The sequence below is a fragment of the Cyrtonyx montezumae genome, unplaced genomic scaffold (genome assembly GCF_038088225.1).
Source record: "Cyrtonyx montezumae isolate F1298 unplaced genomic scaffold, pur_monq_1.0 scaffold_13, whole genome shotgun sequence".
In the NCBI taxonomy this organism is placed as follows: domain Eukaryota; kingdom Metazoa; phylum Chordata; class Aves; order Galliformes; family Odontophoridae; genus Cyrtonyx; species Cyrtonyx montezumae.
This window is the reverse complement of record NW_027071859.1, coordinates 8,677,138-8,703,850: the sequence shown is the minus strand read 5'-3', so window position 1 is coordinate 8,703,850 and position 26,713 is coordinate 8,677,138. Positions and strand designations below refer to the sequence as shown.

Below are 26,713 nucleotides of genomic sequence, written 5' to 3'. Positions count from 1 at the left end.
GGTTCCTCCTTTCACAGAGCTGCATGGAAACAGTGCATAACAAGAAGGCATTACAGCAGAAAAATAGCAATCCCACATCCCCTTCTCTCATCGGCCCCTGTCTAGCCCTTCCCCTGTCCTACAGGGATGGCTGATGAGTGCTGTGCAACACAGAGGCTCAAGAAACAGGTGTCAGTTAGTACTAAGCAAGAAACACCCAAACACCATTTTTAGCCAGGATGACTCCTCAGCTGTCACTACAGAATGGCCACATGACAACTGCCACTGGCACAAAGAAAGCACTGCAAGAGAGAGAACCACTCGTTTCCCCCTGGAATGAGAGGGGAAAAGAAAACAGTCTCTTTTGCCAGCACTTTACCATAGTCTATCACTTAAGGAGTGCAACAAATGTCAGAGATTTGCTACTCACCACAGACTTTTTCAGAGCATTGACAGATGTTTCTTTATCTGCAATTCAGACTGTGCACAAATCCATTTACCAGCTATGACTCACTGAGCGTGAGTTATACTAAGGCTAAAGGTCTACCAGGTAACCACATGTCATTCTTAACAACACAGTTACCACCAAAACACTTGAAAAGTGCAGATAGTTACAGCATGCAAAAGTATCTGCTACATCAGAACCAAAATAAGCAAAGCTGACTACGAAAGAAAAAAAATGATTGCTAACATGGCACCAACCAAACATTTACCATAAACTGAACAACATCCTCAGGTTTGTGCTTTGCTGATTTGAAGGCAGCCAGTCGGGTCACGACGACAATGTGATACTCCACGTGGCCAGACATCATCTTCCCACGGACCTCCTGGTATTCCGGCACTGATAAATCCAGCCCAGTGTGTGCATTCTGAATTTGCCTAGGAAGGAAAATACACACAGAGCTCAGGCACCGGCACACACACTTTTAAATATCCCTCTCTCAGGATCCAATTCACAGCTCCAGAAAATCAGTACTCACATTTCAACAGGGTGCAGAACAGACCCTACACCGCAGCAATACCAAGTTGCACAGATAGCACCTATCACAATATGGAATAATACGTACTGGTTTTGAATATTATAGTCCCAGCTAATGCTGCTCTACCCTGCAGGACAGACGAGAAGATGCTGTGATCTCCCATTGTTCTGGTCATAATTCATGCCAAGCCCTACCCACCTCCCCTTTGTCTTTGACATTTCCAAGAAGGGCAGAAACAAGAACTGAAAGAAGGAACTTGCCTGGATGCAGGGACAACTTTATGTCTGTAAAAGCCACCCAGGGTACAAGATTAAAGCTTGAAATACTAAGAGATGTTGGAGCAGATTGCTGGGCCAGCCATGCTGTTTCCTCTCATGGAGCTTCTTGAAGAAAATGAAACACCTATTGGGAAAGTCCTTAAATCTGGGTATTTCAGGTCCCCTGAGCAAGTTGAAGACATCTATGGTCCCTCTGAGCTGCCTTCTGGTCTTGACATGATCTGTCAAAACTTGGCAGGTGCCTTTGAAACTCTAGTTTTCCAGGAAGGCAACCTCTGATTCTTCAATGCAAAACTGAAGAAGCTTTTTAAAGAGATCATCTCAAGAGTTCTCTACAAAGCCAACAGCAACAAAGAAGAGCACAGGCCCAATTTTTTACCTAGTCCTTTTTGCAAGCCATGTCCTGCTCTTGCATTTTTATGGTTGTTTCATTTTATTTTGACTATATATGCCAGTACAGGAAATGCTTTACAGATGCGTTACTCAAAAGTTGTGAGGGCAGTAATGACAGCAAATACTCAGGAGTGAGTGACTTCTGTTAACACAGCCACAGATGGAGGATGAATGATAAATTAACCTGCTTTTCAGGAAAAAAACAGCAAGAAAAAAAAAACCCAAAAAAAGAAACCAACAACCACAACGGAACAGCATTAAGCCAACACTTCTGAATAGCCTTATTTATCTTCAAACATCAACCACGTACTGCAGTGAAAACTTCATTGTAGAAGTCACTGCATTGAAGAGTACTACAAACATCATGAAGTCGGTAAGGACCCATCTAGAGTCAGGCTTTTGACTTCAAAGCTGTTAGAAGTCCCCGCTAAAATGACTGCAATGGAAAGCGATTAGAGGGGAAGCGAATCACAGAACTATAGGGGCTGAAGGGACCCCTGCAGATCACTGAGTCCAACCCCACTGCCGAAGCAGCTCCCTGGACCAGGCTGCACAGGAAACAGACACATTTTTATTTACTTGCTTAATGCTTATTTTTTTAAATACAATGATGATTCTAAACCAACAGAGTTCAGCAGGGAGGCTGAGGTACGAGGCAACATCCAAAGCACGCTGACTCCTGGGACACCTTGGTTTCAAAGTAAGGAGCCTCCAGTTGTACTACGTTGCATACTGTCACAGTTGTCGCTATTCGAACTGAAGCATCCACAAATCCCACAAAGCCTCGCTAATCTTTTTTTTTTTTTTTTCCTTTTTCCTTTTTTCTTTCTTTTTTTTTTTCCATCTCAAGCACAGCGTTTTTCAACACCAGGAGTTTTAAAAAAGAAACCAACAAGGAAGCCGGCTCTTTATTTAAGCCTAGACCCGGAGCTGTAAAGTTACGCTCCCGCCTCCAACGCTGGCGGCTGGAGCTCTGCGTTAGCTCCGCCGCCGTGAATCGCACGTCCCACAGCTCAGCACCGCGCGGGACAGCAGCGGCCCCAAGCGCCCCGCGGAACCGCGCCCGCCCGCCGCCCCCCGCCCGGCCGCTACCTGCTGCTGACCAGCACCGCGCTGCGCTGCATGGCGGACGAGCGGGCTCCTTCCGGCCCGCCCCGGGAGCTGAGGCCGTCACGGGATCCCGCCTCCCCCCCCGCGGGCCGGACGCGGTGCAAAAGGAGCGCGGGGAAGAAAAGGGCGGCACGCGCCGTAGTCGGCAGGATTCGAACCTGCGCGGGGAGACCCCAATGGATTTCTAGTCCATCGCCTTAACCACTCGGCCACGACTACATAGATGTCTGAAGAAGTCGGCGGGAAAACTCCAGTAATTTATCTCCCTGCGTACAGTGCCCTACATTTCTTCTTAACCATCCACTTCTCCGCGTCTCGCTGTCTGGCAGCACAGACTTCAGGTGTGCCAGCCACTCCTCCCAGCTTTGTGTCGTGTTAAAGGAGAAATGGAAACCAAACCTCCTCTGGGTGTCCGGATTGAGGAGCAGCAACCAGGGGAAGATTAGAGTTTCATCCAGGACGCAGACACCAGGAGTCAGGGATGCGATGAACTGCACGGCCTACGCCATCGAAAGCATCACAGAATCGGGAAAAATAAAAATTGTACAAAACTCAAATTGACAGAAGCAAACTGTATGATGCAGATTGAGCTGTCTGCTGGAGCCGAACAACTATCTTTCCTTGACCAGAAGCAACATCTCAGAGTTTGGAGCATGACTTCATGGAATCACAGAGTGGCACAGGCTGTCAGGGTCCCCTGAGTCCATCTGCCCCAACTCCTTTTCAAGAAGGGACACCCAGAGCAAGGGTGCCCAGAACCCGACTGTATTCCACTTTGTGCCCATGGCTTATTGTAAAAAAAGGCTGCCCAGGGTGGTGGTGGAGTCACCAAACCTTGAGGTGCTTAAAGAAAGGGTAGATGGAGTGCTTAGGCATGTGGTTCAGTGGGCAACTTTGATGGCAGATGGACAATTGGACTAGATGAACTAGGACTGGACTAGATGAAGTCTTTTCTAACCTTAATGATTCTGTGTTTCTGTGACAGCTCCAAACTGAAGAAAGTTCTCAGAGAAAAGGAGGCCAGTACGATTTCAGTCAGTGACCTCTAAAAAGTGAAGAAAAATGAACAGGAGACAAGTAATTAAGTTCAGTAAATGGATAAAGGAACTTCATTTGTGTTGAAGATGTATGAGCATTCATAAGGAGGAGCTCATGATGAAATTTGGTTTTATTCTGAAAATCTCCATTAAGAGCTCTCCACAACACAAGTGTAATGGAAAAGGCAGATTTTAAAGAGTTAAGGAGAGATGCTCATAACACCAATAGTTGGTGTAGCAGCTTCATCACTAAAGTGGCCATTCCAGTTTCACCATCATCATCAAAAGTACTTTGGCCATTACTAGGTCACAAAAATAAGGGGGAAATGTGATTAGTTATTTTCAGATCTTAGAACTCTGACACTTAACATAGGCAATGCCAATTAAATAACATTACCCTTATAAATCTCGTGATTTTGGGATACCTTTTTAACACTTGTTCCAGTAATACAGTGGGGGCTGGTGAATGAATTGGTATCATCATTTTCCCAAACTTTTCACTAAATCCCTCACAGGGACCTGAAATTGTTTCTACTCTCCAGTCTTCATACCTGTTTGCCCTCCCACTTGCTTGCTGCACAAGCCAGCAAAGCTCCCGTGTGTGTTTCCTTCAACAAGAATGTCCCATGGAAGAAAGAAAGTCAAGAAGATCCTCAAGAAGACGTTCAGCACAAGCCCGTGGATATTGCAAACGCCATGCCACAGCCAGCCAGGTCAGCTCAGGGAGGGTGAGCGTTGTTTGTTTCTGGATTAATTCTTCTGTCCACTAGAGAGCACTCAAATCAAACCAATAAACCAGGACAGGCTGCTGATGCTAACTGCCATCCACTGCTGTGTCTCACCCTTTGGGACTCACGTCTGAAACCCGTCTCAGAGTCATATCTGTCTTCTGGCCGGGACCACAGCCCTGGCTGGGTGTGATTTTTGGCAGCTCTCAGGTTTTCTTTTCATCTCCCCCGAGCTAACCGACCAGCAGCAAAGAATTTATAAGACTCATGGGAATTATCACCCAAATTTTGGATCCCTGGCAAAATGCTCTGCTTGTAATCATGGATGTGGAGAAATCAGAGCCCTGCATAGGGTATAGTAAATAAAATGGAAGGGCTGGAGGGAAGCAAAGGACAGGGGAACATACTTACATGCAAAATAAACTGGCTATGAAAACACATTTTAAAAGCTGAAATGGAACCTTTTTCAGCCTAGATCATATTGGGAGAAATACAATATCATTTAATTACTGTACTGGAGTAATAGGATTCCAGTGAGATGATCAGTCACTTTATCGTTTCTGCCGCTGTTGGTTTGCAGATGACAATTACAGAACGCAGACACGAACCACCAGGAGATTTTATATTAAGACCAGAGTGCTGTGTGAGTTTCAAAGGTAGCCAAAATGCTAGATTTAAAGTCCACTGTTGTTATATGATGTGGTAAGGCTGCTGATAGCCTGTCAAGCCAGCCTTTCAATCTACGCACCTCCTAAATTTGGGATCGATTTATTCTGGGAAGAAGGGAGGAGAGTTATATTGCTGTTCTTCATTATACCTCATGCTTTTCTCTCCTTTAAACAGTTAACCTGTAATACGATGAGCCACATGTCAGGAATAATCTAGTAGAAACCATAGGTAATCCCTGATGAAAGATAACCTGGCTCTTGCACTGCTGTAGCCCTGGAATTAAAATTCCCTGTCTCTGAAGTCTGGGAGACCAAAATCATAGCTGCAAAGAAAAGATGAGATTTTCTGGTTTGCCTCAATTAAAAAAAAAAAGTAATAATAAAATAATAATAAAATAAACCATGCAATAATAAAAAAGTCAGTATTATTCCAAAACTCATCTATAGTAGGTAGAAACTGCAGACTTTTTCCCTTCCTTCCCCCCTTCCTCCCTTCCTGCCTCCCTCCCTCTCTCCCTCCCTCCCTCCCTCCCTCCTTTCCCTTTTTTTCTTTCAATGACAGATTGGGGTAGCTGACTTTTTCTATGGGCAATGAAAGGCGTATTTCCCCAACCCAAGGAAAGGCGAAGACTAGTCAGTAACATGCATTTGCAGCTAGACTCCCAAAAATGTGGCCATGTTTTTCATGTAATTCTTCACCACGCTTAACCTAAGCTCTTGTTTACCTTGGTTTCCACCACTCCCACCAGGTAAGCTCTGGAGGTGTTTATCATAGAATCGTATTTATGGCCATGTTCATATATTTGGTTGGAGATAAACAAGAGCCCAAGGTCTGCTTGGCTTTGATGCTTACTCTAGTTGTTCAGTGTCTGTGTGGAAATGACTCCTTTTATGAAGATCCTGACTGGACCTCTTTCATCAAAAGACAAGCCTTTAGTTATTGTATACTTAAAAATCACTACAACCTTGCTGGAACAAGGCTTTGAAAGAATGAAGACAAGGCTGTACATAGGCAGGAATGATCTGGGTTTTCAACACAGAAGCCCGTCAGCTAATTTGCCTTGGTCTCCAGCACCTCTAGAGCACCATTTACATGAGTAAATCAAACAGTGCCTGGGAGCAAGGACTGACTCTGCTATCAGTCCAACGACTTTATTAAAAGGATTCTTGATGTGTTTTCATGGCTTCAAGTTGTGCCAGGGGAGATTCAGGCTAGACATTAGGAAATACTTCTCCGTGAGAACTGGAACAGGCTGCCCAGGGAGGTGGTGCAGTCACCGTCCCTGGAGGTGTTCAAGAAGTGTTTAGATGTTGTACTGAGGGACATGGTTCAGTGGGAAATATTGATGATAGGTGGACGGTTGGACTGGATGACCTTAGAAGTATTTTTTAACCTTGATGATTATATGATTTTCAGCCTAGAACTATGCTGAGCAGTTGCTGGGGCAATCCAGTTGTTAATACAAGCCAGGGACCATTCCCATCCAGCACTCTGGTCAGCAGCCCTGGAGCATAGGGGAGCTCAGTCATATGGACATGGGCTTGTCCATACCAATTCACCCTGGTGCCAAAGAATGGTCCAACATTTAATTTGCTTGTATAGACGTAGCCCAGGGTGCTAGTTCTGCTTCCACAATCAGGTCCACCTGGAGAGCTCACTGGGTGGTATAACAGCCTTTACATTTACAGCCTGCCTTATGCACACAGTACAGCCCTCGCCGTACAGAGGAAGAACTGTTGAGAAGATTTAGAGCATGATTGCACTTGCAGTTTCCACATCACTACATCATCAAAGCCCTGGAAGACCCTTAAGTCTCTTTGTGTCTTTGGCTCTTATTAAAGCCATCAGCTCAGGCTTTATTTGTGCTGTAGAGTGAGGCACTACAGAAGGGATACAGGCAGAATTTCGCACCTCCTTGTTCTAAAAGCAAAGTGCTGGTTAGCAAACTGCTCTCTGCCCTCCAGGCCATCAGTTCATCTCATACAGTCACATCAAATCATTTCCCACTGCATTTCCATTCAGGTTGCAGAGCAAGAAGCCACAAGTGCCATGTTTTTTATTTAATGTACGGGATTAACGCAAGAATGACAGAACTCCCAATACACTGCAGATGTGATTCATCATCAGCAGTGTGCTGCTCAAGGATTTCTTCTCCCTCTATCAGCTGCAGCCTGCTGGTGCCTTCCACGCTCCCCCTTGCACAAAGGTTTGCTGCTATAAATCCTTTCACCAGGAGATGGTGCTCCTGCCCCGGGAGTTAGCCCCGCTTCAAGCCGGACCCTTCCCGATGCTCCCGGCTTGGTGATGGTGCTCGGTCCGCCTAGCAGCAGATGAAGCTCCCCTAGAGCAGCGGGTGACATGACTGCGTGCCCCCTGTACGCCCCAGCTGCCCCCCACATCTCACCCGTGTTCCCAGGGTGACCGGTAAGGAACCAAAGCTCCCACCTCCCAGCAAGTACCTCACACTGATAGCTGTGCTTAGGAGGGATGGATCCACCTGTTGATTCCTGCCCACAGGGATATTCCCAACAAGGAGAGAATATCCCCTGCTTTCAGGGACAGACTTGCTTTGCCAGATCCCTGCCATATAGAGAGTTATTGGGTTGACCTTAGGGACTTCAGCTGATGTAGCTCCATTGGGCTGATTTATAGCTGGAAATAAGAGCGTTGGATTAAATATGAGATCAAAACTCGTGTTTTGGTAAACAATACCAAAGGATGGGAAGATAACCTAAAGGGAAAAAATCTCCTTCCCAGGGCTCTCAGCTGGGTTCCTTGGTTAGCACTGTAGGAACCACTTCTGGAAGCCTTGCTCCCTTTCCAAAAGAGAAGAAAGGTCTACTGAAGGGCTTTTGTTTTCCAGGGGTGGCTGAGCTCTTGGCAGTGTTTCTCTGAATCTCCTGGCCCTTAGCTAGAGCATAGTGGCCAAGTAAAAAGTGGTGGACATTCAACTCACAGCAAAGCAAGCTCTCTGGGCCTAAGGGAAAACAGCCTACAGGACTTCGGATCCATTTGATGTTGCCCGCATTGACTCTGTGCCTTAATTTGTCTTACCTGTGTAGACAATCAGAAAAAAAATCAGCTTGGCTTCAGATTCAGTAAGTTTTGGAAAGACTTGCTAGGGACATGGTTAGTGGGCATGGTGGTGGCAGGTTGACAGTTGGACTGGATGATCCTAGAGGTCTTTTCCAACCCTAGTGACTCTGTGATTCTACAATAAGGTTTGGAAAGAAAAGGATTCTGTTGCTTGGTTACTTGCTGGGCTGCCCCGCTGTCACTCGTTGCCATCTCACTGAACGTTTGCTAAGCGAAGCCCCAGGAGGCTTCTTGTGTGGTCACCACATGGGAACATATTCTTCCAAATAACCACAAGCATTACACATCGTGACCAATGCAAACGTGCCAAGACTTGAAAATGTGGTGGAGCCTCACTGGTTTGGCTGATGGAAACAGCCACAAACGCCCCAGCTCTGAGACCTGGGGGAAGTTTGTCACCACAGTTCAGTTTTGTTCCGTCAAGCAGTTCTGATGAAGGCGAAGGTGAACAGCTACGGAGACAAAAGGGCTCTGGGAACTATGGCACTGGGTTCATGGTCATTCCTTGAGGATCTCTTTTCTGCCTCAGATTCCTCCTTTGGGACCTGGTGAGGTGCTTGGTCCTGGTTATGACGAATAACTCCATCTTCCCCATGGTGAGGAGTGTCTGTAGGGTGTGTCCTCTGTTCCAGGTGAGTCCCAGGCTGGCACCTTGCCCACAGGGGAAAAAAAGGATGGCAGGAGAGTTTCTACAGCCCTCTGTAGAAACAGCTGGGGATGTGCTCCATATGCATAGGTACTCTTCCTTCCAAAAATCCATACAGAACAGTGTTGTGGAGAGACTCTGGTGATCCCTGGTACACAAGTGTTGGCTTCATAACATACTAGAGACAAGTTCTCTATGTTCTCTCTCATACTGGAGACAGGTTCTTGGAGAAACATAGAGGCAGATGTGGCCCTTTAGCTTCATCTTAGGTTCTGGCAGACTTCTGGATATAGATATAGAATCATAGAATCCTTAAGGTTGAAAAAGGCCACTAAGGTCACCTGGTCCAACCATCCACCCCTCCCCACCATGCCCACTAACCATGTCCCTCAGTGCCACATCTCCATGGTTCCTGAACAACTGCAGGGACAGGGACTCCACCATCCCTCTGGGCAGCCTGTGTCAGTGCCTCACTACGCCTTTGGAGAAGAAATTTTCCAAAATATCCAACCTATAACGATGGGACATCTCGGAGCTTTGTTTCTAAGTTCGTGCTGGAGTTACCAGGAGGATCTGTAGGAGTAAGGAGAGAGAGAGCAGGGGATGGAGCTGGAGGCAGTCTCACCATGCTGGTGGTGAGCCACCATGGGCAACAGGGAGTGCTCTTGAGAGGAACAAGTCTCCTTGCTGGTGAAGTCAAATGGACATAAAATCTCCCGTGGTTATATGGGTTGTTTTTTCTGTATAAACTTGCTAATTGAGTTGTAAAATAAAACTACAGCCTTTCCTCTCCAATTTCTGCTGCCGCAGCCGCGTGCTAATTTGGTTTTGGAAGGGGGCTGGTAGAAGGTGGATCTTTGCCAGCATGGAGTTATGCACAGAAGGGTTTGCGTTGGGAGAGCAGAGTGTGTGCTCCAGGAGGGAAGGGGCAGGAGCTGGGGCAGCTCCTGCAGGGCGGCTGGGATGGACCGTTGAGAGTCCAAGAAAGCCCATAAGGGTTTGGACAGAGCTGCAATGGAGAACAGAAGTGAAACTCTGGCACCTCTATAGATGCTGGGCAGTGGAGAGGATGGGCTGTGGGATTGCACAGCCAGGCAGGATTTGCTGTGTGAACATGTGCCCATGGAGCCATGTGCTGATGAGGGCACAGTGTGCCTGCTGTGTGGTGCATCGCTTGGGGTTTTATGGCCACGTGCATGTCCACGTTTGTGTCTTCAGATAGAGAACTCTCTCAGCCCCAGGGCACGTGGCACCGTGCGGTGCTGGGGCTGGAAAACTGGAGAAAGAGAGAACTCAGGTGCTCTGTTGTGTCCATATCATATTAATTTTTAGCAGATAGACTGAAAAAAATGCAAGAGCAGTCCTGAGAGCCCTGAATTTGGACGAGCCTGGGGTTCTCATGTATGGAATCATTGGAAAGGACCTCTTGGAGTTGGAAGGGACCTTTAAAAGCCATCAGGTCCAACTCCCCTGCAGTGGACAGGGACACCTGCAGCTCCATCAGGTTGCTCTGAGCCCTGTCCTGCCTGACCTTGAACGAATGTGTGCCTCCACTGACACCATTTTTACACCATTCACCATTCCCTGTGAAATTGTCTGCTCCGGAGGAATCCAGGGAGGAGGCTCCAGTGCCATTGCCCCGAGCCCAGAAGTTCACAGATGGACTTCTGAAGCTCATTACATCCTTCCCTGACCCGTTCACTTCCTTCCCATTGGGGAGAGGGCACTTGGGAAGCGGGGAGCCCCACACAGGGCATACCCCATTGGGCAATTCTTTACTCGGACTGTGCTGAGGCACTGGCAGAGCTACCCAAAGCAGCTGTGGGTGCCCCATCCCTGGAGGCATTCAAGGCCAGGTCGGGTGGAGCCCTGCACAGCCTGATCTGGAGGGGCGACCAGCTCACGGCAGGAGGTTGGGGCTGGGGGATCTTTAAGGTCTCTTCCAACCCAGGGCACTCCGTGATTCCATGGTGCCGTTGGTGGAGGTGGGATTGGGGCAGGATGGGAGAAGAGTTGCTCCAAGCACTCAGCCTCCATGAGATGGCGATGTCAGTTGGCGTTAGGAACCCACGGGCTGACCGAGCACCTGTAGGACGACAGCAGGAAGAAACGCGAGAAGCTGCAGTGATAAATGCTCGTGAGAAGAGTTTGTTGTTTTTATGTTTTTTTTTTTTTTTTTGGGGGGGGGGGAGAGGAAAAAAAAAAAGCCGTGTTTGTTTTGGCCAAACACTTACATCCCTTCCAATAAATCATCGCAGCACTTGTTTTTGTACTCGCGGAGAAATCGCAACAGACATAAGCGGGGACTTAGGAGACTTGAAATAACATCCCGGTAACTACCCCGCGCTGTTATTTTAATCGAGGCCCGAGGAAACATCTGAATTTTACCAAGGAAACCCTCCTTGGTGCGGGTGAAAACATCAGCCCGCGCCCGCCCGGGGCTTTGTTCCGCCGCGGGGCGGAATTACCGCGGCCGCTCCGAGTCCGCTCCCACTGCCCCAACCCGCCCCGCTCCATCCCCGCGGGCTGGAGGTCCCCACCCGGAGCGTGGGCCGCGACACAGAGGTGCGGGGCGTGAAACGGAGCCGGGAAGCGCTCCAAAGGAAACAATTAAAGCCCGTCCCCGAAATACGGCCCAACGAGCGTGACCCCGCGGCACGACGAGCCGTCGGGGGGAAAAGTGGGGGGGGGGGGGGACCGCGTCGACTCTTCACCTGCGGCCGAGGGCGGGGCGGGGGGCGGGCGGCCGGCAGGGGGCGCCGCGGGCGGCGGCGGGAGGCGGGAGGCGGCCGGCGGCGGCGGCGACGACGGCGGCGGCGGCGGCGGCGGGCGAAGACGATGTTCAAAAGCGGGCGGGGAGCGGCGGCGGCAGCAGCACAGCGCAGAGCCCCGCGCCGCCGCCATGCGTCTCCGCGCCGCCGTCGCCGCCGCCCTCTGCCTCTGCCTGCTGGGTGCCTGCCGCCTCCGCCGCGGGCCGCAAGCCGCCGCCGCTCCCCAGCGACCCCCGGCAGCCGCGCCTTCCTCCGCCTCCTCCTCCTCCTCCTCCTCCTCCGCCGCGGCCGCCGCCTCCCCCTTCTCCTCCCCGCCGCTCCGCAACGGCACGGTGGTGCCGCACCGCTACATGGTGGCCCTCTATCAGCGCCTGGCCGCCCGACGGGGCGCGGCGGCCCGCCCCGTCGGCACCGTCACCGGCTTCGTGGAGCGGCTGCGGGGCGGTGAGTGCGCACGTCGGGGATGGGGACGGGGCTGCGCGGGAGATGGGGATCCGCGCGAGTCCCGCGGGGCACTGCGTGGCTGTAGGGTACGGGCAGCGCTGGAGATGCGGTGGAAACGGGCGCGGGACGGAGCTCCGATCCTCTCCCACCCGCGGCGGTGCCCATAGGGATGCGCGCACCGCACTGGGTGCCCCCCCCCCCCCCCCCCCTTCGCATCCGATTTGAGCAGTCGCACCGATCTATTGCATTTTCTTTTTCTTTCTTTCCCACGTGCACATATATACGCACCGCGTCGTCCCGACAAAAGTTTTCGGGGCGGAAAACAAACAATTAAATCACACCCTCCCCCCCCCGCCCCCCGCCGCTTCGCCCTCCCCAGATGAAATGCAATGAGAAGCCGAAGGGAAGGGCAGCCCGGCTCCCCCTGTGCCCGGACCCCCCGCAGCCCCCGTCCTTTGCTCGGGTTCCGCGGGAGAGCAGCCGGGACGGGGCGGGGGACGGATGCTGCGGGGTGAGGGCGGGGGGTGAGCTCTGCGAAGGGATCCCCTTATCCGGCCCCGCGGGAACTTGAAAATTTGCTTTAGAAGAAAATTATTAATAATAATAATTATTATTAATAATAACAAAGGCTGTTTCCCAGCCGGAGCGCGGCTGCGGGTCGAGGGGAGCGCGGGGCTCGGGAACGGCTGCGGTGCTTGCAGCGTGCTGCGCTCCGGTTTCTTATTAGAGGGGGGAAAAGAACAAACCCCAAACCCCAGACCTCGTTCATCTCCCCCTCCTCTCGCCCCATCCAGCGCCTCTTTTTATTTATTTGTTGCAAAATTAACATCTAGTATATAAGCGGTGCCAGAAGCAGCACAAGTCTGCGTTCGGGCTGTGTGCGGGCGTTGGACTCGGTGATCTTTACGAGTCCCAGCTCCGGGTATTTGCTGTTTCTGCGATAAAACAGGGACAGATTCAGCTTCTGGGGAGCGCCCCGTGTCAGACACCCCGAGGCAGCGCCCAGTGCCCGCAGGGAACAATGGGGTTTTCCCTTTTCCTTTGCTGGGGGGGACGCGGGGAGCGGGAGGGCACTTGCTTGGAGCCATCCCTCCCCTCCCCGCTCTCCCTCCCCGTCCCTGCACCCGGTGACACCGCTGGGGCTGCGTCCCACCCTTGGGATGCTCAGCCCTTCTCCCATTGCTGCCATTCACTGCCTGTGACGATCGCCGGGCTTCGGCTGGCTGCGTTTTGATACTGTACCTTTTTTTCCCTCTTTCATTTTTTTTTCTTTCTTTTTTTTCTCTTTCACCCCTTTTCTTTTTTTCTTCCTTTTTCCTGTCCTTTTTTTTTTTTTTTTTGCGTGTTCTTTTTGTGTTTTTTGTTGTTCTTTTTGCCCTTTTTTCCCCCCTTTTCTCCCTCCCAGATGCCTCCCCGTCCTCTCCCGAGCAGCGCTACCTCTTTGACATCTCCAGCCTGCCCGAGGCCGAGGAGGTGACGGGTGCGGAGCTGCGGGTCCTACGCTCCCTCCCTGCAAACCGCAGCCTGGCCCTGTCCCCGGAAGGCACCTTCCACCACCTGCTCCTCTCCACCTGCTCGGGCCGGGCCGGCGAGGAGCCCCGGCTGCTGGACTCTAGAGCAGCCGATGCTCTGGATGCAGGCTCCAGATGGGAGGTGTTTGACGTCTGGGAAGCGCTGCGGGAGCGCGGGGAGAGGCCCCCCCAGGGCAGGCTGCTGTGCTTCGTGCTGAGGGCGGTGTCGGATCGCTCGGGCCGCCTCCTCCCCCCCCGGCAGCTGGGATTCGGCAAACCCCATCCGCAGCCCCACGAGCGAGCGCTGCTCGTCGCCTTCTCCCGCACACAGAGGAAGGAGAACCTCTTCAAGGAGATCCGGGAGAGGATGAAGGTGCTGGGCGGCCCCCCCGTGCTGGAGCCCCCTGATCCCGGCCGGGAGACATACCCCAAGCGGAGGAAGAGGAGGACCACCATCGCCGCCCGCTCCGGGGGCAGAGGCCACGGGAAGAAGGCAAAGACGCGCTGCAGCAGGAAGCCCCTCCACGTCAACTTCAAGGAGCTGGGCTGGGACGACTGGATCATCGCCCCGCTGGATTACGAGGCGTACCACTGCGAGGGGGTCTGCGACTTCCCCCTGCGCTCCCACCTGGAGCCCACCAACCACGCCATCATCCAGACCCTGATGAACTCCATGGACCCGGAGTCCACCCCCCCAAGCTGCTGCGTGCCCTCCAAGCTCAGCCCCATCAGCATCCTCTACATAGACTCCGGGAACAACGTGGTGTACAAACAGTACGAGGACATGGTGGTGGAGACGTGCGGCTGCAGGTAGCAATTTCTGCAGCACTTCCCCTCCCCACCCCACCACACCCCGTTTTATATATATAAATATATATAATATATATATATATATATACGTACACATTTTGGTGTGTGCCTCTCCAAGAGCCCCCTGCCCCCAGGGGCTGCCCTGCAGGGATGGGGACACCCTCTCTGCTCCTTACTCAATGGTTTGGGGCCTTCTGCATCGCCCTCGGGCTGGGGCGGTGGGAGCTTTTCTTTCTGCATGTAAGGACACCTCTTCAGAGCATCTGGGGAGAAGCAGAGTCCCAAGCTCCCCAGGGAAGAGCTGCTTTGCTCTTCCAAATTATTTTCCAAATATTGGCTATAAAATGGCCAGGCCCTGCACCACCTCCCTTTGGCAGCAATCCCTCCCTGCCTGCCCTAAAGGGAGCGAGCCCACATCCTTCAGGCAGAGACATTTCACTGGTGAAGAGCAGAGCTGAGAGGGCTGAGAGATGTTAGGAAATGGGCTTAAATTGTGCCTTGAACCCCAAGAAGCCTGGCATCCATTGTGCGATGCTGTCAGGTGGCTTTTGGTACTGAGCTGCAGCTTCGTGGCTCAGGTCAGGGATGGGATTGCTTTGGTTGTGATAATTTGTTTTCTGTTGGTGTCCAAGCTGTTGCCTTATAAATATCAGTGCTCACCAGCTACAGGAGTTTGCTTTTAGGGAGACCGATTTCTGGCAGAAAACATTTTTTTTTAATCAAACTCCTTGTCCTCCATCTCAGGGGTGTCCATACAGAGAGCAGTCAGCCTCCCAGCCCCAGGCCATTTCTTTGGGCAGGAGAGAGCATCCAGCTCTCAGCCAGACAACCTCCAATGGGGCAGTGTGACCTGAGCAGGGCTCCCACCCTGCATATCACAGCAGAGAGGTACCCCTGGGATAATCCCAGCCTCTTCCCAGCCTCACCTCCAGGATTCCTACCAACTTGATCCAACATCCCTGGCAGCTCTCGTCCCACACCCGTAGCACACACATCAATCAGAGCAGGAGGATGCTGGCACCACAGCATTCCTGAGCCCACCAAGCTTCCATGTACCTGGCGCTTCAATCACTGATGGTCTCCAGATAACTCTCCTCATGCTGAAACAATTTTTAACGTTTTCATGTTTTTACTCCTTTCCTCCAAATAATTTTCTGTAAAGGTTTGTGGGCAGTTCAGTGTTCATATATACATACAGCTCCTGGCAGCCCCACAAGTGGCCCCAGGCCCCTGCGTGCAGGACGTGGACCCATGTCCGTGGTGGTGCAGTGGGGAGTGAAGTTCTTGCTTGGTCACTGCAGCTTCACAGCCCAGATCACTACGGTGGGGAAAACAGGGAGGTCTGGGGAGAGCACAGCAGCTGCTGCTGGCGTCCGTGCTGCCTGTGGATTTGCCCGTGTGGGAATTAATTGCCTCTCTCCCCATTGGGTGCTTCTGTTTTTTGGCAGAGTGCTCTTCTTTGGGCAGCCTGATGTGGGTGGCAGCCCTGCCCGTGGCAGGAGGTTGGAGTTAGATAATCTTAAGGCCCCCTCCAACCTACACCATTCTATGATTCTACGATAGGTGAGGGGATGCTCTCTGGGGGTATCACTGCCCAGGACCCTCTGAAGGCATCGAAGCCATCCCATGAAGTGGTATTCCTGATCCCTCTCTTGCCTGAGCTGATTTCTGAGCAGTATATATAGGAGACGAGAGGCTGAAAGCAGACAAAGGTGGATTCAGTGGACTCGGAATGATTTGAATGGATAATTACAGGTTCCCAATCTGCAGTATTTATACAGCCTTTCCAGGAAAAAAAGAGAGGAAAAAAAAAAAAAACCCGAAACAGTTTCCATGCAGAGTATATTCTCCTGGAGGATCTGTCTGTCCTTCAGCACCATTTTTATCTGTAGGATGTAATTACAGCAAGGCTAGAAATAGCAGCATCTGGAAAGGGCCGTGTACCTGGTACACGGTCCTCCGTCCCCTCCTGTGCAGGGCAGCAGTGGCTGAGGGGCAGGGAAAGCTGCTCAGACCCAAAAAGCCTTTGACAGCACAGAGCTGGGACTCAGGGTGTGTGGTCAGGCCAAGCCTGCTGCCTGGAACCTGTGTAAAACCAGAGCCTGTGCTTCCAGCACCATCTCACCAGGTCCTGGAGAGCACTGCCCATTGGGGTCCCAAAGCAGGGGCAGATGGAGTGGTTTTGTCCTCCTGGGCTGTTTGCTGATGCATGGCACACCCGTGAGGAAAAGTCTGGCAACCCCGAGCTGCCTTCTGCTCAGAGCTGAGCACCAGCTGCCTCTGGTGTGCTCGCACCATATGGATTTCAGCTCACATCTTGCTCGCGTGGCTCTTGCTGCTGGGGAGAGCGGGGAACACCAGCAGTGATTTATTGGTCACACTCCCTTTGCAAAGCAAGCAGCCACTTCTGCTGCTGGCAGCTGCACGGGCCTCTCCCACAAACCCTGGAGTGTGTGTTTAGTGGTGGTCACCCTGCCAGCTTCCCCCAGAACCGCAGGCATGGGGAGCTCTGCCCCTCCTGTCCTTCAATGGGTCTCTGGTTGGTAAGAGAGATGTGCTGTACCAGGCTGGTGCACCCACCACGCTGAATATTGCATGATGAAACCAGCTGCAGTCAGTCTCCTAAAGCTCAGTGTTCCTTTAACGCCTTGCTGCATACACATTGCACAGTGCTCTCTGAAATTCAGACTGTATCAGCAGTTGTCTTGGACGTTCAAGAAATAACCAAAATCTGGACTTCCTGATGTGGAGGAGGACTGACCAAAGAGCCCATCCGTCATCTCTGAGGATGTTTCACAGCCTTGGGATGTGTAGGTTGCACTACTGCTCTCCCTTCTGCTGGTACTGCTATTAGAGCAGTCCTCAATTTGCTGTGTTGGAAGGAGAGTGGGGGAAGGTGCAGGAAGGGTGCCTGGCCCATGCTCAGCTTCTGGACGAGGTTGCACAGAGAGGTGGTGGGTGCCCCATCCCTGGAGACACTCAAAGTCAGATTGGATGGGGCTCTGAGCACCTGATGGAGTTGGGCTGGATGGCCTTTAAAGGTCCCTTCCAACTCAGATGATTCTATGATTCTACGACCAGGGTGGGCAGCCAAGCATTTTCAAGTACATTACTATTGTACACCTTTAAACCAAAGCTTGATCTGTTCCTAGAAATGACACCAAATGAACCTCAGCCATTCTTTGCTGCTTTTTCAGCAGATTATTTTTTCTTATCATCTCCGCTCTAGAGTTCATTCTTACTTTGGTGAGCTTGCTTTTCAGTTTTGATACGTTTTGTACATTGGAGATGGCAGTGTTCTCCATGGTGTTTTTCCATGGGGAAGCTTTTCAGCTCCCTCAGCCCTGCCTTGAAGAATCATAGAATCATTAATGTGGGAAAAGACCTCTAAGGTCATCTACTTCAACCATTGACCTGCCACCATTATTGCCCACTAACCACGTCCCTGAGAGAGAGGGGAACAGGAGGAAAAGACCAAGAGCCCCAGCTTAGGGCTCACATTGGCTGGGCTGGCAGCTGCGAGGTGTTAGAGAACCATGGGGCAGGAGAAGGGCTGGCAGCAGGCTCTGGTCACTGAGGAGGAGCTGAAGCAACGTGTCCTGTTGGCTGACGAGCTGAGAGTGGGACACCTTCCTCGGGCTGGGAGGGGAGTTCACGCTGGTTTAATTCAGCCCATGTGCTGTGAGCAGGTTAACCTGCAGGATTAAATAATGTGTAAAAGAAAGATCTGAGCACCTGCAGGGCCGTATCTTTGTAGATCAAGCTCTTGGCCCTGTGGTCTGGGGCCTGACCCCAAAGGCCTTTCTGTGCATGGATGAGCTGCTCTGTTCATGGTGCTCACATGTAGCCTGGGGCAATGTCACTCCTCGTTTCTCCACGTATCCTTTCTTTGCCCATTCTTTTTCTGAAGTCAAGTCAAGGCTATCCGGAGCTCTTTTTTTTTTTTTTTACAAAATGAGCCTCTCTGCTGGTCAGTCATGGTTTTATTTATGCCTTATTTTCTTTAGTTAGAAAGGAAAATATCAATAAATGAAAAAGGATTCAAGTTTCCAATAGCCATATCTCTAGTAGTTAACTTTTTGAAGCAATACTTGTATCCCTACGTGTGCCTCTAACCTTTCCATGTATTTGTGTGGCTTTGTCAGGTCTGAGTGTGTGAAATATCTCAGAAGAAGATAGCTCTGTAAGTGATGGTGTAAATGCATCGTTTGTATGTATTCTAAAGTTTAAATAGATTGTACATATTGGATTGTAAATGAACTGTAAACAGCAATCTATATTTTCTTGAATATATTATATAGCAGTATATATTTGTTAAATAAGTATTCTTGTATACTCTTCAATAACCTTTTTAATATTTTGTACAGATAAGTTTATTAAATATTTTATTGATAAATAGATCTCGGAAGTAGTTTTTCTTTCCAAGACTTGTGCCTGTGTGCCAGAACCAGATGGCTCATGTCAGAGAACTTTTCCTAAGTCGTATTGGCTTCCTGGGCTACCAAAGGAACTAAGGCAAACAGTGAAAAAGCAGTTCATTTTACAGTGCTTTCCTTGGCAAGCTCAGGTATTTTACAAAGGAATAAAAAAAAGGGAGAACACCGAGCGTTTGCAGTGCATTTCTCACCAGAAGGTACATCCCTTTTCTTCCCTGAGTTTTTGAAAACACTCTCCTGCCTTGACTAGGAGCTCCCTAGCTCCAGCCAGCTGAGCAGGGTGCTCTCTATTAACCTGAACAGGAAACTGCAGGGGCTAAGGAACACTAAATTGAAGGGGATAAATATGACAGCTGAAAGCGTCCCCCCTGCTCACATCACGCTTGTGACCACCCAAAGCCATTTGGATAGGTTTGGCTTGGGCCCAAGTCTCTGCCCCCACACACGCAGAAGGAGCCCAAGGCAATGGCCTTCCTAAGGGGAGGGATGTACCCAGTGTACTTGCACCTGGTGAAAACATCCCCACAGGAAATGAGGAAGAAATGTTGCAGTTAAAAATCTGGGGAACGAAAAAATACTTGGAAAAACGTAGAAGAAAAATAGGTTCATAGGTTCATAAGGTTGGAAAGGACCTACAAGATCATCTAGTCCAACCATCCTCCTATCACTATCCCTACCCACTGAACTACTAAATCCAATCCCTTAGCACCTCATCTAAACGCTTCTTGAACAGCGCTAGGGATGGTGCCTCACCCACCTCCCTAGGCAGGCCATTCCAGTGCCTGACCACTCTTTCAGAGAAAAAATGTTTCCTCAGGTCTAATCTAAATGTTCCCCGGCGCAACTTGTGGCCATTCCCTCTCGTCCTGAATACTTTAGTTCCAGTCGGGATATCCCTGATACTCAACAGTACATGTCCTACTGATCTAGAGATTAGACTGTATATCACTAGAATAGCATTATTTTTATTATACTGCTTTTAATTAATTCTTTTCCTGCTTTTCCTCTCACCCTCCTCCTGATTCTTTTACTCACTCTTTCAATTAAATGTATCTATGTATACACACACACACGCAATGGCAGCAGCACTGGTGTTACAAAATGAAGGATGTCCACCCATCTCTGAACATCTTGGCTCACAGCAAAAGCTCCACAAAGGAGAGATCTCCAACAAGAGATCCTTCCTTAGTGACAGTCAGCCCTTAATTGAGGTCTAATTGGGGTGAGGCCTGGCGGATTTCCTTCACCTGTGCTTCCAGGCCTGACCAGGCCTTTTCTCCAGGTGCTCAACCAGTGGTTCGGGCTGTGACTGTGAAAGCTGTGTGACCCTTTTCTCACCCACTCATCATTCATGAGGACCCTCTAGCTGTCATGGGAGGAGTTTCAGGCCGAGCTGCATAGTTCCTACAATGGACACTGCCAAAGTCATCTGATCTTCGTACAGGAGGACTTACTCGGAGGGAGGTGAGGCCCTGGCACTGCTGCCCAGAGAAGCTGTGGGTGCCCCATACCTGGAGGTGCCCCAAGGCCACGTTGGGTGGGCCCTGGGCAGTCAGAGCTGGTGGGGTGGGAGTTGCAACTGGGTGGGCTTTCAGGTCTCCTCCAACCTCCATCATTCTGTGATTTCTCTTAACAAATGAAACACAGCATTTTAGAGCTGGGGAGGGATTGTGCAAAGCGAGTTTGATCATGTATTCATCAGCAGGGGAAATGAGGGGCACTCCCTCACTGCATCTTCCACTGTCAGTTGCTTCGAATGGGATGGTCAAAAATCTCCAATGTCTCGACTGGCAAACGCTGCACTGCAGGATGAGTCAGATGCCTCAGACAACATTCTGTATTTCATTAGCTACTGCCAACTGCTAAGAAAGCACAGCACAACTGCATGTTCTGCAATATGTGGAATGGAAAAACCGAGCCCATTTACTATCAGCTTAAGCACTTGAAAACAGCCTCCAATTAGATGTCCCCCCGCCTATGCCATCTGAACGTGCATATTGTTTCGTAACTTCTGTGTGGTGCTACTGAGCTAAAACTGCTCCTGGCAGCTGGATTGTATTTCTGGTATTATCTCTTGCTTGCAATAAACCCTCTCAGCTGTTTCAGAAATCTCTGCTGTTTGTATATGGCTCCTGGTCACTTCCAAATGCTTTCAAGATTTTTATTTTGTAGAAATGCCAGAAAAGAGAAAGTTTACCTGTAAAGGACGAGCCTCAGCAACGTACTGAGGTTGGGAGTCTGAGTGTGACCTGTGACACGGAGGAACAGGGGTCTGCCCATGGAGTGGGCGTGCATACAAACGCACTGTCTGCACAACCAACACATAAATGACTGAACTGCAGAAAAGAGATGGTCGCTGTGGCCCATGTATGCAATGTGAGGCAAGAAGCTGATGTGTAGCTTGGAGTCCTGCTTCAAATTCTTCACTGTAAACACTGGGAAAGCACTCACACTCCTAAAGGTACAGCCCTTCCTGGTCTGCATGCACCATAGCTCGGAGAAGGAGGGAGCAAGAGGAAACACTGACTGCTTTGGAGTGGCTGTGGATAAAAATGCTTCAGGGTGTCAAGTGCCTGCCACCCCCGACCTCTTGTGAATTTTGGTATCTAAATTGCGTGTGAGATTTGGGTTTTGGCAAGTATTTCTGTCAGTTCTGCATGCGTGAGTAATACGAGTAACCAAGTTATGAAAGACCCGAATTACATTTTACAACAAATGTCTTTATTTTTGATACTGGATTAGTGTACTTATCATAAAAGGTATCGATCTAGCAAAACACGAGCATGAGTCCAAGTCATTGCAGCTAGCAGGTTTACTCACGTGGTGACAAAGCACGAAAGTGTGAACGACACAGAGCAATGCATTTGTGATAGGTTTCCCAGTAACTCTACAGTAGTCTACGCCAGGCAGATGACACTGTGTTTTTATGGCAAGTTGGCACGTTTGGACCACAAGCACTTCTGACACTCTCAGCCTCGGGTCATGGCAAACACCACCAGATTCCCCTCCTGTGAGATCTGCTGCTCTTAGGAAACACAGCTGTGACAATCAGGCCCGTGCTTTTTTGTTGTTGCTGCGATGAACAGAGTAGCAAATTTTCTTCGCCTCACGGTGACAGCTTCGAGGAGGAAGGACGCAATCGGATCGCTACGGTTTCAATCATCTTAGAGAAAAATTCATTGAAGAAAGTTGTAAGGCATCATCCTGCGGTAGATCTGGTCATCGCTGACCAGGTCTCATCTCAGTTTAGGTCTTGATGCAGTCAGTAGGATTTATAACAGATTAGCATTTGTACAAAAGGAATACACAAGTATTGCTAAATTAATTGCTCATACAAAGTATACGAATAATGCACTGTAAACAACTGCCTCTGATAGGTACTTCAGCTCCCAGGCTGTAATAGCTGCTTGTCATCTTTGGTTAATGCAAGAATTTTTCTGTCCTCAGAAGATCCACTACAACAGCAGAATTTTTACAGACTGATTCCTCGCTCAGTTCCCAGTTCCACGCACTTCAAAGAACAAAAGTTTTCTCCAGCAGTATCAGTGTGTGAACCAAAAGGACCAGATTAACTTTATTCTTTATGTTGCTAACCTACACACATGCGTTATGTGTGTGTATAAATACGTGTACATAGGTGTATACGTACACACCTAGGTGCAAGCATACATCCTCGCTCTGCCACAGAGTCAACAGGGCAGCCAATGCACTTTTGCACTGAGGAGGATACCCAGCAGGACTGCATGCCAACATCTGGGGGCTGCTTGAACAGACACAGATACACAGAACTGTGGATTTCCAGAGTGAGCACAGGAACTGTCTCCATCATTGCTGCCTGTGGAAAGAATGAGGGTCCCAGGGCTCTCCACTAACCTGAATCAGTTGCACGGGTACAGACCCTTCACTCTGAACACCCCCGACGGGGGTCTCAGCATTTCTGCCCCGAACATCCCTGTTTGGTTATGTGGCAGTGTAATCTGAAAAGCCACTGGCTAGTCTCCAAAGGCAAACCAGCTCACGCTGCAAAAAAGGGCACTTAAATCCACTGGCTGTCAGCAGGTTTGAAAATTGGTCCGCAGTATTCAGAAACTGAGTTCTACAAATTGCTCTAAATAACAGTAGAAGAGTCAAGTGGGATCTAGAGAGAAGTGGAAGGTGTGTGTATAGTCGTGTGAGATAAGCAAGGAGTTGATCATTCAGTCCTACAGCATCAGACAGTGCTCTCTAGCTCCGTTCTCAGGAGTACCACATTAATACTGCTCATTGCTTGTGCAAGGTAGGTACTTAATGCACCATCTAAATTCATTTGGTTGCTAGGGCAGGACTCACTGTGACTATGTTCTGTAGTGTTTCTATTTATTTATCTCTATAAATGTCTCTAGGGACTCTATAGGGAGACTGTTTCACAGGTTCACAGCTATTGAGCCTTTCCTGATGGCACATGGCTCTGTTCCCCTTACTTATGTTGCTTTCATTTCTAGCTTTAAGCTTTAACCTCTTGTATTATCACAACTTGTACTATCACAGCTCGCAGGATGTCTCTGCATATTTTTTTTTCCTATCTGTGAAGGAGAGGGATGAAAAAATGCGAGGAATATATACTTGTCATTAGTGTACTACAGCTGGGACCTGGTCCTAAATGCTAACATTTCATGCTCTTCCGTGGGTGCAACAATGGCAGAACAGCCATCTTCTCACTTATCTAATCTGTGGCTTGGCAGAAAATTTCATGCTTCAGTCCTTAGAGCAAAGAACTGAAATTTAGGCATGCATCAAAAGTGATTTAATTCTTTAAAGCTGCTGAGCAAACACCGTTCCCGTGGGCTTCATTGTGAGAATGATAGCTCAGAGAGCTAGGGCACTTCCAAGTGGTTACACATGGATTCTGAACTGACCTTAACCTTGTAACACTGGCACTTGTGACAAGGGTCCTTTACTTTCTCCACAATCAGAAAATGTTCAAAGGTTCCAAATATGTTCCCTATGTGAGCAGCCAGGCTTACCTTACGTTATGTTTAACACGCTGAGGAGTTCTGGCAGCACCCTGAACTCCATCTGTGACTTGGAGGATCTTGTCTTCACCTCAACTCCACATCTCCCTCACAAAAAGCCTGACCTCAGCTCTGATGCCCAGCAGCCCTATCCTACCTGAAGGAGGCAATGCTGAGTCTTGGGCTGTTCTGGCTGTCCATTACTCATGTGCCAGGGATACAAAGAGATTAAATAGATGGAGAGGATCAGACCCTGGTTCTCAAACCAGGCCAGACGGGCTGCCCTAAATCCAGCCCTGACGGTTCTTCAGCAAGTAGCTGAGGTGGCAGTAACTCAGCTAACACTTTTACTCAGTGAATCTAGTGTCAGTGTTGTCTAGAGTGCTAGAAGACAGTAAATATTCCACGCTTTTCCAAGTCCTTCAGAGTGCTGAAGACACAGGATCAAAGTACATCGCCACTAAATAGATAAAACTATATTTTGGACCAGCCAGTCTCTCTTTAACTTTCTCTAAAACTTCTCAGTAGAAAACAAGCCATAATCTGTAATAAACAGAAAAAAAAAATAGGACAGACTCTCTCACAAAAAGGTTACACGTTCACAAATTAATTACATAGTTTTCTTGTTAATCACTGAATCGGTGTTTATAATTTGGTCAGATCATCCCGTAACCAGTCTGTAATCATGGCAGCCATCTCCTTGCTGGCATCCAGCACGAACGCATGGCGGAGCCCTTTCTCACAGAGTCGAATGTCCCCATCTGGAAAATCCATTTTGATCTCGTCATAGTAGTTCTGCGGGCACCAGCTGTCTCCAGTTCCGTAGTAAAAAATCAGCTAGGAACCAAAGCATATCAAACCATTAATTAAAAAAGTTCCTAATGAAGCAACCAGTATCTGAATGAAGAGCAGTGAATTGTTTGGAAAGAAGTGATGCTTCACAACCCAACATATACTGTGAGAAATAGCAGATTGGTAACTCTTGCTTATTTCCAAGTCTACAATTGCAGTCAAGTCAATTCAGAGGACTATAAATTCGTTTCCTCACCTGTAAAATCATGGATCATAATCTGCACTTACCTCCAGAAACAGAGGTCTGCTGACAAAGGTCCAGCTGTCCTGAGAAATTTGTTATTATGGACTTGTTGTTCATCTTGTTGTTCATAGGTTCATAGGTTCATAAGGTTGGAAAGGACCTACAAGATCATCTAGTCCAACCATCCTCCTATCACCATCCCTACCCAACTACTAAATCAAATCCCTAATTCAGGTTAATCACCTTCGCCACTCCACAGATATGCTATTGTGTTCTCACTGGTTATTTGTTATTTTTTCTATAAAAAAAAACCTTCTAACTTCTTAATTAAATAACAAAATTGAGGTCATATCCCACCTGAGTGGACTAACCACTATGTTTATTTCTTATTTTTTTCTGAGTATGAACAAAGTGAAAGCAAAAGGTTCCTCCACATTCGTGTAGCTCGTTCTTATTGACATGTTAGATGTGGTCTCAAAGCATCTGCCTGGTTAGGGTATTAGGTGGAGGAAAACAGTTTCCTTAGCATCAGTGCTAGACATAAACTAGAGGTGAATCACTCAGTCATGTCAGAATATTGGCAACTATCACAGTCATAGAAGGGTCTGGATCAAAAAGGACCTCTAAAGATCATCTGGATCATTCTCAGAAGCAAAACTTTTTTTGCCTAGAGAATTTTATCTTTCTAAAATACTGCACGTGTATAGCACAGACAGGTTCCTTCAGATTGATGAGCCATTTTCTTCCAGGAAATAATGTAGAACTATAATTCTATCAAAGACCATTTTGTTTTGAACTGACTGTAATAAATTTGGTTAACAACAAGCCATTGTTTTCCCCTATTTTCAACTCAACTTTGTATGCTATCACTGTATTTTTGATTTTCATAAAGTAAATCAAGGGAGAGTGGTTGTCTTGGAGTGAGTAAAATCCGACTGATTCAAACCTATACAAGAACAAGATTAATTACAAGAATTCTTTATACTAAAGCGCTTGACTGCAGGTACCAGAAGGATGTTGATTGCTCAACCCATCACACACGCAGTTTGGCCCCATTCCATTACTCTCATTTGTTTCGTATTTCATTTCAGTACTTTAGTGAATAATTGAGCAACACTAACATAAATTAGAGGACAAGACATTTTCTTTTAATCACAAAAATCTTCAGTTCCATCATTTCTGTAGCCACGTGAAATAAAAATAAATGCACCTTACTGGCCCACTGGGGTAGAGGTGGGCTAGGAGCCCAGACTGCACTACACAAAATGTTACAAGTTTTTGTCTTGCTTTTCTCTTATTGAAGTGTACCCAAATCTTAGGCATTGCTATGGACTGTATCCAAAATACAGTATCTCAGTTGCATAGACACTAACCCAAGCAATACTTCCAACTATACGTGCATAAAACATAAACCATCCCATGTTAGCAAACATCACTGGTTTTGTCACTAAGTAATTGCTGAAAACAAGGTATGTCATTTGTTTTAGAAGAAATTTTCCTTTGATCTTGCCTCCCATGGTGACTATTCATAAATCACGGGACGCCACATTGGCAAAAATTCTTCAAAAGAGCCAATGTGAAATGGCCAGCTGCATTCAAATCTTCTGAAAGCCAAACATCTGACCAAGTTATGTCCAACCCTGGATGCTGTTACCAACAGATACAAAAATAAAGAATATGAAACTGACAAGAAAAGCAATGGAGCTTTTCCAGTATAATGGAGTTCTCCTTGAAATCATTAGGCATTTTGATCCTAGAATCTCATCACGTGATTATTTAGAAAAAAAAAGATGAAAAG

The 26,713-nt window shown here is 48.7% G+C and overlaps 3 protein-coding genes and 1 non-coding gene across 6 annotated transcripts in view; 1 reads left to right on the top strand and 3 right to left on the bottom strand.

Moving 5' to 3' along the window:
* The window catches only part of HS1BP3 (HCLS1 binding protein 3), a 43,080-nt gene extending 40,311 nt beyond the window's left edge, over positions 1-2,769 (bottom strand). The window contains exons 1-2 of the mRNA XM_065731131.1: positions 2,723-2,769; positions 693-858 (exon numbers count right to left, since the gene is read on the bottom strand). Of these exons, the coding sequence (XP_065587203.1) occupies positions 693-858; positions 2,723-2,754 (198 nt within the window). The 5' untranslated portion in view covers positions 2,755-2,769. The remainder of the gene's footprint in view (positions 1-692; positions 859-2,722) is intronic.
* A 108-nt stretch (positions 2,770-2,877) lies between these two features.
* TRNAS-AGA (transfer RNA serine (anticodon AGA)) lies at positions 2,878-2,959 on the bottom strand. Its single transcript has one exon. It is a non-coding gene; the product is annotated as a tRNA-Ser (tRNA).
* An 8,859-nt stretch (positions 2,960-11,818) lies between these two features.
* GDF7 (growth differentiation factor 7) lies at positions 11,819-14,456 on the top strand. The gene is made up of 2 exons (XM_065731130.1): positions 11,819-12,131; positions 13,537-14,456. The coding sequence occupies exons 1-2, from the start codon at positions 11,819-11,821 to the stop codon at positions 14,454-14,456; spliced, it is 1,233 nt and encodes a 410-aa protein (XP_065587202.1).
* A 9,886-nt stretch (positions 14,457-24,342) lies between these two features.
* The window catches only part of LDAH (lipid droplet associated hydrolase), a 107,301-nt gene continuing 104,930 nt past the window's right edge, over positions 24,343-26,713 (bottom strand). For all 3 annotated transcript variants that reach the window (XM_065730667.1, XM_065730668.1, XM_065730669.1), the window contains exon 7: positions 24,343-24,716. In XM_065730667.1, the coding sequence (XP_065586739.1) occupies positions 24,525-24,716 (192 nt within the window). In that variant the 3' untranslated portion in view covers positions 24,343-24,524. The remainder of the gene's footprint in view (positions 24,717-26,713) is intronic.

What these genes read in the sequence shown, in the direction of transcription:
- GDF7 (XM_065731130.1), top strand. Translation starts at nt 11,819, where the DNA reads ATGCGTCTCCGCGCCGCCGTCGCCGCCGCCCTCTGCCTCTGCCTGCTG. An exon ending in CGTGGAGCGGCTGCGGGGCG is followed by an intron (nt 12,132 to 13,536) that starts GTGAGTGCGCAC and finishes TCTCCCTCCCAG; the next exon opens with ATGCCTCCCCGTCCTCTCCC.